This window comes from Genypterus blacodes, unplaced genomic scaffold (assembly GCF_046128005.1).
Source record: "Genypterus blacodes isolate CSIRO-AG114 ecotype Tasmania unplaced genomic scaffold, CSIRO-AGI_Gbla_v1 ptg000218l_1, whole genome shotgun sequence".
Taxonomy (NCBI): Eukaryota; Metazoa; Chordata; class Actinopteri; order Ophidiiformes; family Ophidiidae; genus Genypterus; species Genypterus blacodes.
The window spans coordinates 257,402-272,444 of NW_027467017.1; the positions used below are offsets into that span (position 1 = coordinate 257,402).

A 15,043-nucleotide genomic window follows, 5' to 3' on the forward strand; every position below is an offset into this window, starting at 1 on the left:
TCATCCAGACAGACTGATTGAATCCTCTTACCTGTAAGGTGTAGTTTGCCTTTTCATTTATGAGCTGAGCAATGAATTTGGCCGTGTGTTGGAAATGCACTTTCTCTGTGAAAACACAAGCAAACACACCAGAGTGTGAGACACAACGCGTGACAGGAAGCTGGAGGGAACGACCGGGCGCTGGTGCTTTCCTACCATCAGCTGTGGGATGGATGATGAGAAACTTCTTGTCTGTAAACTGAGACGCTCTGTGGGCCAGGTTTGCCATCTGAGGAGCAACAAACGAGATCAGGTGAGGGGAGATTGAGCCCACAGTCTCAACCTGCAGAACTCCTGTAACTCAGTGCAACGCCGCCCCCCTGTGGCAGCTTCTGTTTGATCGATTGGTGCCCTCGTTTAGAAGCCCTTCAGATGAAGAGGAAGCTCACCGTGTAAGCCCTGGGATCGGGTTTCGGCAGTCCCAGGTATCTCTCTGAAAATGCAGAGGCTGGAAAGGAAAACAGGTTTTTCTTTTAACAGTGTATTTTCTTCTTCTTCCCTTGATTCTAACATTGCTCCCTCTTCACCGGCGCCTCGTCCAGACTGAAGCCTTCTGTCATGCAGCCTCAGGCAAAGTGAGGTGAGGTCAGTCACACCATGACAACGCCTTCTTTTGCACTTTTCTGACTCAGCGCTCTCTCTCTCTCTCTCTCTCTCGCCCTTCATCTTCCTACATACACACTTACTAGCTGAGGTGTAGTTAACCACATTTAGACTATATTGGCCACATCACACACACACACACACACACACACACACACACACACACACACACACACACACACACACACACACACACACACACACACACACACACACACACACACACACACACACACACACACACACACACACACAGCCAACCTGCCTTTCATCTGTACATTTGTCTTGTCCTCTCTGGAAGCACAGTTTGGAGCCTGAGCCTATTTCACATTCACCACACACACACACACACACACACACACACTTACCGTATAATTCAAAGTCGGTGATGGGCGAGGCAACGGCTCCACATTTTACGGGGGATTCCTCAGTGCTGAGCAGCATGCTGGTCACGTAGCCTCCATACACCTGAGACGGGACAGAGGTGCAGACAGATGTGTGCCGTGTTTCAGACTCTCTCTCCCCCTCTCTCTCTCTCCCTCTCCTCTCTCTCCCTCTCCTCTCTCTCTCTGGCAGTTCTCCAGTAGAAGAAAGTCGTTGAGTGTGTTGACCCTCAGATGTCCCAGGACCTCATCCAGCCACGCTTACACCCCAACTCACTAACTGGACTACTGCTGCTGGACCAGGACTCTGTCTCACCCCCCCTCTCTCTGTCTCACCCCCTTCCCCTCTCTCTCTCGCTGCCTGAATTCATGGAACTTTGCACATCCAAAACGCTCTGTCTCAGGTAAGATTTGTTTGTTGAGTTTGTGACTAACTGCACCTTAACATACAACACGTAACATGCATGTAACATGTAACACATCCAGGCTGGCTTGAGGGAAGTCTATTGAGTAAATGCCTACCTTTCCAAAAGCTCCTATTCTGCTTTTGTCAATGTAAGGTTCCTTGGAAATGACACTGCAAAAGACGAACATCAGTTATTAAGAAACAAACAAACTAAATAATGTGTCTCCTGTCAATCAAGGAGCCGTGTGGGTCGGTACCTGATGGCCTCCTGCTGGTCCTGTTCCTCAAACAGGCCCAGCTTCTTCTGGATCCTGTGCAGCAGGTTGGTGCCCTGGAAGCCGCTGCCTCTGCCGTCGCAGCGCGCCACGATGGCCCCGAAGCTGCTGACCAGCACCGTGGACCAGTCCAGCTCAAAGTGTTCTGACACCAGCTGGCCACCAGGGGTCCCATCACTGCACACACACACCAGCACAGAACACACAAGGCAATGCAATGAGGAGGTTTATAAGCAAATACATGCAGATAACGACATCAATCACATTCTGTTTCTATCATTTTTCTACAACTTAGCAACACTTAGTCTGAGGAACCTCGACTGTACAAACACTCCGACTGTGAGCTCATGTCCTTCAAAATGCAGAGGAAATACCAGAGAGAAGGCAGGAAATGCTAATGAAAGAGGAAGAGCGTCCTCCTTCCCAGTACAGTCATGATGCAGCCAGAGTGGAGGACAAAGCCCAGCGTTTGATTAATAAGGCAGATTTAAGCTCCGCCTCCTCTGACGCACACGTCCTCATTTCATTTGGAGTGAAGTGTAAACACGAGGCAGCAGTGTGTGTGTGTGTGTGAGAGAGTGTGTGTCGTACGTACACAAGCAGGAGCAGCGGGTAGTGTGACGTCTCCACAAAGCCGGCGGGTTTAAGGATCTGCAGCGACAAGGCTGGAACACGGACAACGTATGAGACAAATGATCAACCACAACTAACAACATAAACTACAGCTGCCCTGCTCTAATGCTGCACCTAAACACAAACACACGTTTACCTAAGCAGCGGAGTTCAGTCTAGGTCAGTGTGTGAAGCGGCTGCTCACTATACAGCAAATGTTGCTTGACTTAGTTTGGGAAAAGTCCCAGAAAGGTAGAAAAGTGTAGAAACTGCAGTCTGGTCTCCTCTGATCTGATCTTACTGTAGTCTTCCATGTTGATCTCCTTGTATTCCACGATGGGCATCTGCATGGAGTCCAGGGTCATCCTCAGGTTCTCATTGGTCTCCAGCTCGTGTGTTTCTGTGATCAGAGGAGGAATAACGCACATGATCAACCAGAGAACCGACTCCTCCCGCCTCAGAGTCTGGCCGGTCTAATACTCACTCTCTCTGTCCTCTGTGTTGTACACCGCAACAAACGGGACGTCAGGGCCTGAGGAGAGAACCAGAGAAGGTTTGAAACATTTGAATCTTTTTAACAGCATCGGCAGCCCTTGGTTCACCTACAGTTTCTTTTCTTAGGTGAGCCAGGGGCAAAGAATCCATCTGGGGTGTCCTTATTTGATTTTTCTGTAACACTGAAGTAGCTTTACAGTATCTGGGTCACAAATGGAGACCAAACCCCGACGCTCGGCCCTAAAACCTCACTACACAGTAAAACAAAGTGATTGATGCTCTGAGCAAATTGGGGACACGGCAGAGGACCGTGGCGAGCGCTGGCGGTGAGGCTTTGAGGTGATTGTCCCGTTGAATCAGCTGTGATTAAGACGTAAGAGGTAAGATAAGATGGAGAGGAGCGGGAGTCGAATCCACAGCGGGAGACAAACATGCAGCGTTACCGGCTGGTACCTTGGCAGTGGAGGAGGAAGTAGCTCATGTTGTGGCAGAAGGAGCCCGTGACGTAACCGCAGCTGTCGGAAAAGTCACATGACAGGCAGCGGCGGTTGAACGGGCCGACCGTGTCCGCGCTGCAGGAACAGGAAGAGGAGACAGATTACACATTCCTTCTCCGCTCTCATCCAAACGACACGCAGGGAGAAAAGCGGGACTTTACCTGTACAGATGCCTTCGCTTCGGATCGTCTTCAGTGCTCAGGAAGTATCTGTGAACAACCGGAACCAGAATGACACAAACCCAGCACGGCAGTTGGCCGTTTGCAACATAAATGTAGCAGTAAACAAGTGACAGTAACACAACAGTAACACAACACCAGAGGGCAGCAAACTTCTCCTTCCTTCTCTCTTTTTTGCCAGATTTATTCTACTTCTGTCGTTCTGCTATTCCTCCTTTCTTTTTACTTGTTCTGTCATTCTATTTGCCGTTTCCCTCGTTCTGTCTCATTCAGTTCTTTCTCGTTTGCTTTTTTCCCCCCACAGTCGCGAACCTGTGGTGAGAGAGGGACGCCTCATTCTCGTTTGTCAGACTTCATGAGCGAGCACGTGAGAATGCGTCGCACCCAGCAGCTCGGAGTGCGAGTGAGGTGAGACAGGCTACTCTCTCAAGACGTCCATTATTTCACAAAGTTTAATAACTCTGAATCAATTTAACCAAACAGTTTCATTATTTACATCCTACAGTAGAATTTGGACTTTTTGAAGACCACCTAAACAAAGCCAATCCCACTCTGACGCGATGACATCACATATTCCACACAACGCACTCACATCAGCTGGCTGTCCTCGTTGTAGGCCAGGACTTCGGTAACGTCCCAGTCTCCAGACGTGATGGACTGGAGTGTGTCGGTGCTGGTGTTAGGCTGGAGGTGGGAGCAAATTCATCAAATAATTGTATGATGTAATGAGGAGTCAATACCACACACTACTGCAGAAGTATTCATATAAAGATGTGATTCTGGTTTCAGCCTGAAACCTTTATGACGTAAACGTGAGTGAAACAATCCTGGGCGTACCTGCGAGATGGACATGGAGATATGGAAGAACTTCCCCCGGCCTCCCTGAGGAATCGCCCGAGTGAAGAACAACTTCAGTCCGTCTTTGGAAAACAGCGGCCTCTCGTTCTGGAGGAGGAAATCGTTTGAATTACATGACTACAATGAACCGACGTGAGACTAGAACTTTGTGCAACGGAGCTGCGATGGCCGAGTGGTTAAGGCGTTGGACTTGAAATCCGATGGGATCTTCCCGCGCAGGTGCGAACCCTGCTCGCAGCGATTACTTCTTGTGTACTGTGTTCATAAAGGTGGATTAGCTTGGTTTAATTGACAAAGGAGAGAATCTTAATCTGTATCAGGTTATAAAATGTCTGTGGTATCTTCTCAATCAGAAACTACAACCCCTCAAATATGGAAGGCAGTAGCTCAGTGGGTAGAGCTTCCGCTTGGGAACCGGAGGGTCGCCGGTTCGAGTCCCTGCCGAGGTGCCCCTGAGCAAGGCACCGAACCCTCAATTGCTCCCCCCTCTGCGAAGTAATGCAATGTAATTCGCTTTGGATAAAAGCATCTGCCAAATGATCGTAATGTTATATCCAAAGATGACAGTTTAGCCAAAAGACATGACACAAAAATGTCACAAAGTTTTAAATTCAGGCTTTACGCCTAAATTTAAACGCGGAAATGTAAAGATGCTAAGTATTTAACACAGGTTTTCTTAGGTTTTCTCCCCATCCTGCCCTCATCTGCACCAGAGCTCCAGCCCACCACATCCCCAACATGTATCTGCGTCATTCATTTATTGCTGTGAGAGTTGCAGACCCTGGAGGAGCAGTTATGTTGTAATCAGAAGGTTCTCGCACCAGGTACAGCAACCACTTTCTTTTCTTGTTTGATTGTTCTTTTTTGCCCTCTTTTCCCATTCTTTCTCTCTTTGGTCCAATATTCCAAAAAGGTAAGGCTATACATGGCTCAAATTTGGGGGTACATCCAATATCTTAGCCTAGGAAAGATAAAAACCTAGAATAGCCTTACCTCTTTTAAATATTGGACCAAAAATTAAATTTGCTCCAAACTCACACCCATTGATCATCTGGCCCTCTGGATGCTGTGTGTGCCATTTAAGCTCTCAACCTCCTTTTTTGTCTGAGATGTGGGCTGCCCCTCTGTAATGCATACGTTTGTGTAAGACAGTGCAGGACATTTCTTTTGTGAAAAGCCCAAATTAAATTTTTGGTCCAATTTCCCAAAACAAGAGTGTATACATGGACCAAATTGTTTGTTTTTCCTAAAAAGCCCATATCTTGGCGAATTTAAGAGCTAGAGCTCTAGAAATTAAAACCTCAGCATCTACAGGACATGGGGGTTATTTTCTGTAAGTTTAGGGCAAATTAATTTTTTGGTCCAATTTCCCAAAACGACAGTGTATACATGGACCAGATGTTGGGGACAGAGGGACTTTGCTGGGAGCCGAAGGATCACCGGTTCGAGTCTCAGGAAGACCACAAAAATGGACGATGGACTGGTAGCTTGAGGGATGCCAGCGCATCTCCTGGACATCGCCTAGGTGCCCTCGAGCAAGGCATCTATCCCCCAAATTGCCCATTTTTTGGGCCTTCACTCTTCAATCAGACACTTTCTTCAGCATTTGGCAAAAAGTTTTAGCAACTGCAATCACAGCCCATTTTTTTCAGGAAATTCATTTCTATTATTAGATGGGGTTTTTTTTCCCCAAGCATTTCTTCAAGATTTATATCTGGAATCCATAATGAAACAGAAGCACTTCATTTGTTGTTGCAGTTTTGTTAGAAACGTCAACATTTTCACACCTAAATTTAGCCCAGTGCAGGTTTTAGGTTACAAATCAAAGCAAATGCCATGAAAGTAAAAATACAGAACTACTTTAGGTTAAATTATAACAAAGACAATTCAACAGTGCTGACCTGCCTGTGCAGCCATCCTTCACTTTCATCCTCGTGTTTCTGGAAAGAGCAGATGAAAGCTTTCAGTCAGAGTCACTAAGTCTCACACACACACACACACACACACACACACACACACACACACACACCTTTGTGCACACTCCCGTGGTGGCCTCACACAATGTGAGGATTGAGATGTTTTGGGCTCTGTTCAGCCAGTTGATGGCCAGTTTGGTGGTCGTGGCCCATTTCACCATGGTTACATAGTACTCACTGAAAAACACAAGCATTACTCAATAAGAAGGGACTCTGTATGAACGAATGGTTGATTAGATTAGAATTTAAAAAAAGTAATGAAGCGAGAAAGAATCATTTGAATTTCGTCCATGAAAGAAAATGAAACGGTTATGTAATGGCCTGAATGTGGAGGAAGAAGGAGGATGTGTGTCACATGACCGCTTTGCACTCCCCCACCCTATCCTGGGGTCCTCCGGCCTCTTCATCTCGATGGTGTGCAGGGGGCCGTTCAGGTTCACGACGTACAGAGTGATGACCGGGTTCTCCTCGCCTGCCTGGACGGGACAAAGGAAGGAGGAGAGTTACCTTCACGTCCACTTTAAACCATCATCCTCTTCATCTTTTCAAGGCCTGCAGACCTTAGGGTAGTGGTACTCCTTCCCCATAGGGTAGAGCGAGCCTGTGAACATGGGCAGCTCCATCCTGGGCACCAGCGTGTCGTTGATGGTAGCGTATGCTAACCGGGCGCCATCTGGAGACCACCAGTGGGCGATGTTGGAGTGAAAGATCTCTTCTGGAAGAGGAAATGAGTGTCAGCGAAATGCCCTTGAAAACTGCATTAAAACACTCGACCACTATTCCTCGGCCATTTGTCCTTGTTATCTTGTCATTGTTCCTGTGTGAAGGTGACCTGTGTCTCCTGTGGGCTCGCGTAGGGAATCTGTGGGAGTCTGTGACTTTGCCGATCCACTGAAGTGTGTTCAGGGACAGAAAATGGAGCCGATATTGCAAACAGATGTGTCAGAGTCGCTCTGTATCCGATGAGACAAGATGGCAGAATGACCCCCAAAAGTGCCCCTAAAAATAGATTTGAATCGTTGCCCTTGAAGCAAAACTAACTGCTTTCTGCACACGACTCTTTGCTTCACTTGTCTTCTATGTTTGGATGCACACACACACACACACACCCACACCAAATCCTGAGGTCATAAATCACAGCAGCCTTTAATCTCAGGATGGCCCAGAATAGAACTCTGCTGCGTTTCCCACAAATGAACCCAAAACCAATTTCTCCCCACCAAAAAGCAACACGCAATGTCCTTACACCTGACAACTTTGGTTTTTGGGTGGTTTGTGTGTGTGTGTGTGTGTCTCAGTGACAACACACAGAAACTAACTTCACCAACAGAACTTTGTGACATGGAAAGTTCCCATGAGACGTGTGTGTGTGTGTGTGTGTGACACTAAACACAGCTACACAGCTACTTACTGCTGTTACAGCTACTACACAGCTACCTGTTGCACCCACAATGCAATTCTGTTCCCTGTGAGGTGTGAAGTGGAATGTGAGGTTGAAGCAAGGCTTTTCTTCTTCTTTTCTTTACTTTTCTTCTTTACAGTATGTGGACATAAATAAAGTATCTAAATGTGCGTGTGTGTGTGTCCTTGATCCTATGTGTGTATGAAAAAACCTTTTGACAATATTAATCCAGGGCGTACATTCACACACATGATTAAATCTACAGGACGGATGGCATCAACATTATTGTTCCACTTATAGCTCAATTTCCCACGAGCTACATCTAAAGCTACTTTTGCAATTAAAATGTCATTAATGCTGTTTATCTGTGCGTCTGTGTGCCGCCTCCAGGGAATTAAGACACACCAATTAGCATTTTCATTAACTGTGGAGTGACTTTATATGCAGCATGTTCATATGAAGGCCTCAGTCCGTTCACACTGCTGAGGTACGCCTGCCGTCTGAGGCCTCGCTTCACCGCACGCTCGGCCTGCAGCACCTTCACACTCCGCTCATCAGGTGCAAACGGCGACAACGGTGACATTTGCTGGAGTTTGCCGTTGCTCGCCTGAGGCGCCGATGAGGAGCCTGCTGGTGCTGCTCAGCAGGAAACGCTGGGATTCAGGTACAAAGTGTTCAAGAGGCAGAGCACCGGGAGCGGAACCAAAGAGATGTTTGTGGCTTTAAAGGGTGTGTGTTCCTCTGTGTGTTCCTCTGTCAGTGTGTAGATGTTCTTCTTCTCCTCTTCAGGTCTGTAGGACTCTGATAGACCCAGCGACATTTTTAATACACGAGACGCCGCGATTGTGAGTCAAGTGGCCGACGTGACTTCATGGCAGATTCAGACTCGACTAAAGAGGAAAATAATGAACAAATCAATCAATCAAAGGTCCTGGGGACGACTTTGGATGACATCACGGTGGCCAAGGACACATTGGTCACCTTCCAGTGTCGTGCTGAAGATCTGTACAAACACAACTCCTATATTCAGAATATAATACCCTAAAGGTTCCAACAGAGGGCAGCAGTGTTGCATACAAACACAAAGTAAAACAACGGCTGAGGCCAACAGAGAGAACAATAGAATAGCCAAAGAACATTTAAGTTACAAGGCGCTAGCTTCATTATACGAGATCGTTTAGCTTTTACTGCGGTCATGAATCTCCTCTTATTATCACACCGGACTAAAACCATCGTGTCCCCTCCGTGTCATAAATCCTCTCCTCTCTCCTCGGCAGACGGAACCAAACCGTCGACGAGGTGAACGGGTGGAATCAAAGCCGAGCTGCCCCCCCATGTTCCTCTCTTCCCTGTCTCGCCTTCCTGTCTCCCTTTCCTCTGGTATTACAGAGCAGATTCGCTGGAGCGGCGAGGATATAAATTCATTACTGCGGCGTTACCCCGGCGCCCGTCCTGCTTCCTGTCAGGCAGACGGAGCTGTGGTCGCTGGTGCGAGTGATTGGTGGCTGCAACATCTTATTCTTACTTCTTTAATTAAGCAAAATGATGGATGTAGAACTTTCATTCCTTTTCCTTTCCAATTCACCTTCAGTGAGTCCAGACGTCCTGCGTGTGAGACTCATGTCCATGCAGACCTTTGGGGGTCACTTTGTCTCGTGTCATTACTTGCTAATGCACATATTCCTGCGTATGTAAATATTATAAGCAGTGAGAAGGAAAACGTTAATGGAACATATTTTTCATGCTGGCTGTCGTGACTTTGGTGCTTCAGACACAAAGGTCAGCCCATCAAAGCTACATCAGAGCTTTAATATGTTCAGGCTTACCTTCGTACAGCCAATCGCTGAGCCCGTTGAAGATGACGCCCTCCTTGCCGGTGGAGACCAGGCGGATGGAGCGGCTCTCCACCGTGGAGCGGTAGTAGACGTTGTTCTCAAAGACGAAGATCTGCAAAAGGACAGGAAACATAGGATTCAGAGATCTTCTTCAACCCTGAAACAGAGAAATGTGCTCGTAGAAATCCTGTTGACGTCCACCACAACACACTCCATCCTGAAGAGTCACTCAACTGTGACGACTTCACATAAATCACATGGAACACTGACATAAAGACAAATGGAGACAAACAGAACAATCTTCACTGTGAATGTTCTAGATTAAACACCGCAGCTCTCCTGATTAAAATAAACCCATCATGTATTATATGAGGTGCTGACTGCCAGGATTAAGAAATAGAACAAGAAATATGTGGACAAATATGTGGACATTGCGCCTCACATCATGACATCATGCTGCACATTATTTCTTTATCTATTTAATGAAACGACAAAAGCAAAAACTGTCAAAATTCTGCGAGAACAAAAACACGGAGAGGAACGAGCCGAGCGCCCGACCTTGACTCTGCCGCTCTGCTCCGCACTGAGCAGCCTGCGGGGCTGTCGGGTCTGTGAAGGTCACAGCAGCGGCACCCTGCTGAGAGACGCCACTGGCTCCCAGGTCAGGCTCTAAAAACGTTAATCTCAGGCTGTTACAGCACGCTTTAGCCCAGAGCAGGAAGCTTCAGTCACTCTGAGCACACTCTCCACTCATCAACCATCAAGCTGGGCCTCAGCGAGCTACAACACAGGAGCTGTGTAGCTTTTGCCAGGCCACACACACAAACACACGCACACACACACACACACGTTAGTTAACACTCCACTCCAGCACAGCTACACTCTCCTGAACATATCCCAGCATGCATCATTCTTCCTAATAACAAACGTGAACAGTCATTATCAGGCGTGAGAGTTGGGAGTCAGCAGACAACGTCTCCTAGCAACCGTCACTGTCTGGTTTCTTAAAGTAGATCCGATTTTGATTTACAATAACTCAGATTACGATGACTCAGCATTTTCCTATAAACGTCTATATGAGCAGCAAAACCAACAAATGAATCACCAGATTAAATTAGGATTTTGTGTCATGACCGTTGTTTTAGCAACGCGGCATTTGGTAAACCTGGAGGCCCGTGTGAGCCCAGTCCCTGTTCAGAAGCTAAACTAGGCCACGGCTCAGACGGCAGACCTGCCCTCCGTCTGCGGCTGAAGCAGGAATACAGCCGCAGCGTTTTTTGAACTTTTGAAGCGCTTGCTACTTTTGTGTGGCTTGTTTGCCAACAGAAAACACTGGGAAATGTGTTTCTCTTGTTTAAAGCAGACTTCCAGACCTGCTCTACCTGTTGGCCATGAACAACAAGGTCTCATTCATGAAGTCGACGGCAAGAACCAAAGCGGTGAGTTATCTTGTAACGGGATGAAGACTCAGAGGGCTCTGACAGCATAACCACCCGACTGATGAGAGCCAATCACAGACAACCAGAGCACCATGTTGATGCGCCGTGTCTGTATTACCTTACATTCATATACGTCCACCGACAGGAAGAGACCACCAGAATCTCACTAACGACCTGCTGGAGCCCAGTTCATTCATTCATTCATTCTAAAGCTACGACTCCTTCACCTAACGCTTCCCTCAGCGTGTCAATCTTCACACTGTTCCATTTGAAACGCTTCTGTTTGGATGCTTCGGTTCTGCCATGACTCATCCCACACCAGAGCATTGATAAGCTTCAGTCTGTTGCTTAGCAGGGCAGACAGACTGTAAGTGATCTCATCCCCGCAGCACGATGCTATCAATGAGCCGTTCTCTCCTCAGCAGATTCAGTAACGCCGCCCCGGAGTAGATGCAGAGGAAATGGTTTCAGTTCCACCACTTGTGTTGGGATGGAACCAAGTGGCAGCTGGTTTCTCTCAGCACCTCACAAAAGGATATTCTATAAAAGGAAACTAGAGAGGCAAACAGACCAAAGCTGTCTAACGCCTCACAGAGATCTTCATCAGAAACCAAAATCCATATTCTGCTTCTACCAGGAAGTGATGACTGCCGTGCATCAGCAAGGAAGTCAAGCGGGAGATTTTCAGCCCGACCCAAATCCAATGTGCATCTGTCCAAACTAGTCAACGTGCGTGTCACCATAGTAACGCAGTCTCAGGTCTTCATATGGAGGCAAGAAGAAGAAGAAGAAGAAGAAGATCTACACACTGACAGAGGAACAGACAGAGCTCAGACATAAATGGCAGCAGAGATGATATTGCCACACGCCTTTGCCTGTAAACAGTCAGCACAGGTGGCTGATGGGAGTTATTCTTGTTCTTACCAGCTGTTGACCCTGAGGTCCCCACCCGGCGTACTGCAGCTGAGCGTTTCGCACCTCTGGAGGGTTCAAGTTCCACGTCCCCCTGGTGTGCACAGAGGAGGAAGTGCCATCAGATAAACACACACACACACACACACACACACACAGTGAGAGTGTAACTCCAGCACTGCGACAGCACAGAACAAGTGTAGCCCGTCTGAGAACAAAGGTTTAAGTGCGCCCATAAATCCCGGCGCTTTACAGCGATGTCACCGGCGCTCATGGGGAAAAGTGCAGCGGCGTGCAGGCTGCAGAGTTAAGAGACGCCGCTGCCTCTTCGTCTCTGTCTGCAGGTTAAGGATGAATGAGGTCATCACGTGTGGGGATTGTGTGCCACGTCACCACCAGGTGGCAGTAAGGAAACAGATTCAGACAAATAAGTGAGACTTTAACTTAGAGAGCAAAGTGACCAGAATGTGTCGATACGACTCAGAGGGTCGATCGCCAAACGCTCAGCTCAGCTCAGAAGCTACGCAAGTGTGTGTGTGTCTCGTTTTCACTCATGGGGTGATTCTACTTCTAAAACTATTTCCTATTGATGTTTGTGCGACATTAGATACAAAATTGTGTGGATCAGTGTGTGTCTGTAAAGTAAAAACACAAAGAGCACAAACCAGCTGATCAAGAAAACAAACAGGAAGTAAATACATAAATACAGAAACACCACACACACACACACACACACACACACACACACACACAGATGCTTGCCAGGCTTTGTTGACTTTAGGATCTGATGTAAACGTGGCGTACTTACGGCGTCTCCAGACTGCAGATGATGTAGAAGGCGGTGTAGGAGTGCTGGTACACCTGCAGGGGGAGGAGTCACACGTCAAACACTTCACCTGTCGCTTACTACAGCTGGGACGAACACAATGAGGATGCTTCATCGCCCAAACACACAAAGCAAGGAAACGCCAGCGTGCAGCTTCCTGTTCCTGTCTTAAGATGCAGAGCGGCGTTTACTGCTGTGACCTACAGGTGAAGAGGGGCGGAGCTTAAGCATGTAGTGGGGAGTATAGAGAGCGTACTCAGGGCGTGTGTGTGTGTGTGTGTGTGTGTCGGAATGACTATCAAAGTGATGGAGGCATGGATGGAATAATAAATGCAACCGCATGCTTGCACGCACACACACGCACACACACGCACACACACACACACACACATACACACACACACACACAGGCTCACCGGTGCCACGTTGTAGGCCAGCAGCACGTGATTCATGTCGGGCGACATCTCGTACTTGCTGGCTTTGTACATTTCCTGAGGCGGAGCAGAGAGAGAGAGAGAGAGAGAGGAGAGCTGTGAGGAGCGAGGGAGAGAGAGGAGACACATTCATCGACTCCACGACAGAGGAAATGTTGAGTGGCGTCGGTCACAGAGAACGATCGGGAGCTTTGACTTGAAGAAGACGAGGAGGAGGAAAGGAAGACTTACAAACTTCTTGTTATGCACCAAGGTCTTTTTCTCATCGGTGTCCACGTTGAACCTGACAACGTCGCCATCGCGATTACGATACAACAGTTCACTACCTGAGAGGGGGGAGGGGGAGAGAGAGAGAGGGAGAGGGGGGGGGGAGAGGGAGAGAGAGAGAGGGAGAGGGGGGGGAGGGAGAGAGAGAGGGAGGGGGGGGAGAGGGAGAGAGAGAGAGGGAGAGAGAGAGGGAGAGAGAGAGGGAGAGGGAGAGAGAGAGAGAGAGAGAGGGAGGGAGGGAGGAAGAGAGAGAGAGAGAGAGAGAGAGAGAGAGAAAGAGAGGGGGGAGAGAGAGAGAGAGAGAGAGAGAGATTTAACATTAGTTCATATTGATGTATATAAGTAAAAGAAAAGATTTCAATAGAAAACATTCTATGAACTGAAAAAGAAAGAATTATTAAAAAGAAATGGAAGAAGGAAACTTCAGACACTTTCACTGGACTCAGACACCTGCGACTCCTCCTCATCCCTCTTCCTCATCAAATGGCGGCTCTTCTTCTCTTTTCTTTGTGCGGCTGAGACGCACTTCAGAGCTTTCAGCCGTTTCCCTCCGCTGCCCTGTCAGACGCCCTCCTGCTGACTTCATCACTTCCAACCTAATCATCTCGTCTTCACCTCTGCAGCTCTTTGTCTTCCTCCCTTCCAAAGGCAGAGATCTCTTTCCTCTCTCTCTCTCTCTCTCTCCTCTGATCTATACCTTTACCCAGCAGTATGTCTCATTACTACAGCCTCCTGCCCTGGGTGCAGCCCTAACCCGGTCACACTCCAGGGAGGAAGAGGAGGAGGAGGAGGAGCAGGGGAGACAGAGAGAAAGAGAGAGAGAGAGGTGGGGTAAAGGGAAACAGAGAGAGAGAGAGAGAGACAGACAGAGACACAAAGAGAGAGCCAGAGCGAGAGAGAGACGGAGAGAGAGAGAGCCAGAGAGAGAGAGAGAGAGAGAGAGAGAGAGAGAGAGAGAGAGAGAGAGAGACCGTGGCGTCGCTCACCTCCTCCCCCTCTACCTGCCTTCACCTGTGTGACTCGCAGAGCAGCAGAGACTCAAAGCAGCTTCACTTCCTGTGTGACCTACAGGAAACACATCAGCCCTCTGAGCTCAGGCCTCCTTCGGCTCAGAGGAGCTATAAAAAGGAACACAGCTTCATAAAACATTCACCAGGATTCTTAATTAAAACTCCCTGGCTGTGTTTCCACTGGTGAGGGAGGGGGAACTCCACGTCTGAGCCTTTTCATTTCCCACACTGACAGACTTAATGAGCAAACCCCCGAAGATCTGAACCCACCCGGGGGCGGCGGGAAACACAACCAGGCGTTCTCCTCCTGGCTCCGCCCCCCCCTGCTCCTGGGAATGCATCTTTTACTTTGCTAAAACAGTAAATGGAGTAAACATCTCCACAGAAAACCTTCATTTCTGCCTCATTAGCGTGAAGCTGGAGCGGCTCGAGGCGCCGCAGGTCCCGAGCTGAAGCTGGACCCTCGCGTCTGATTGGTCCATCACTCCCGTCACATACCTGTGGTTAGACACGCCCACAAAGTAGGAGACTAACGAGCCTACACATCACTGTCTGTGAAGGCAAGCAGCTGTTGTCACTCAGTGCACATAGCGGT

General features: G+C 48.2%; 1 protein-coding gene, 1 long non-coding RNA gene and 1 other non-coding gene across 6 annotated transcripts in view; 2 read left to right on the forward strand and 1 right to left on the reverse strand.

Moving 5' to 3' along the window:
• Positions 1-15,043, reverse strand: part of LOC143016224 (A-type potassium channel modulatory protein DPP6-like) — a 52,373-nt gene that overhangs the window by 1,688 nt on the left and 35,642 nt on the right. The window contains exons 4-25 of the mRNA XM_076170468.1: positions 13,403-13,497; positions 13,154-13,228; positions 12,720-12,772; positions 11,924-12,005; positions 9,552-9,672; positions 6,884-7,038; positions 6,702-6,799; positions 6,377-6,500; positions 6,249-6,287; positions 4,327-4,434; positions 4,082-4,173; positions 3,472-3,519; positions 3,267-3,385; positions 2,803-2,850; positions 2,620-2,718; positions 2,302-2,371; positions 1,689-1,883; positions 1,548-1,602; positions 1,011-1,110; positions 429-487; positions 196-268; positions 32-105 (exon numbers count right to left, since the gene is read on the reverse strand). Coding sequence (XP_076026583.1) covers positions 32-105; positions 196-268; positions 429-487; positions 1,011-1,110; positions 1,548-1,602; positions 1,689-1,883; positions 2,302-2,371; positions 2,620-2,718; positions 2,803-2,850; positions 3,267-3,385; positions 3,472-3,519; positions 4,082-4,173; positions 4,327-4,434; positions 6,249-6,287; positions 6,377-6,500; positions 6,702-6,799; positions 6,884-7,038; positions 9,552-9,672; positions 11,924-12,005; positions 12,720-12,772; positions 13,154-13,228; positions 13,403-13,497 — 1,982 coding nt within the window. The remainder of the gene's footprint in view (positions 1-31; positions 106-195; positions 269-428; positions 488-1,010; positions 1,111-1,547; positions 1,603-1,688; positions 1,884-2,301; positions 2,372-2,619; positions 2,719-2,802; positions 2,851-3,266; positions 3,386-3,471; positions 3,520-4,081; positions 4,174-4,326; positions 4,435-6,248; positions 6,288-6,376; positions 6,501-6,701; positions 6,800-6,883; positions 7,039-9,551; positions 9,673-11,923; positions 12,006-12,719; positions 12,773-13,153; positions 13,229-13,402; positions 13,498-15,043) is intronic.
• On the forward strand, positions 2,719-6,651 carry LOC143016232 (uncharacterized). 4 transcript variants are annotated; one of them, XR_012965496.1, is made up of 5 exons: positions 2,719-2,871; positions 3,794-3,897; positions 3,995-4,179; positions 4,279-4,566; positions 5,028-6,651. It is a non-coding gene; the product is annotated as an uncharacterized LOC143016232 (long non-coding RNA). The 4 variants fall into 4 exon arrangements; XR_012965497.1 differs by lacking the exon at positions 2,719-2,871 and having other exon boundaries at positions 3,270-3,897; positions 5,028-5,171; positions 5,730-6,651; XR_012965498.1 differs by lacking the exon at positions 2,719-2,871 and adding an exon at positions 3,271-3,598.
• On the forward strand, positions 4,506-4,587 carry trnas-uga (transfer RNA serine (anticodon UGA)). The gene has a single exon. It is a non-coding gene; the product is annotated as a tRNA-Ser (tRNA).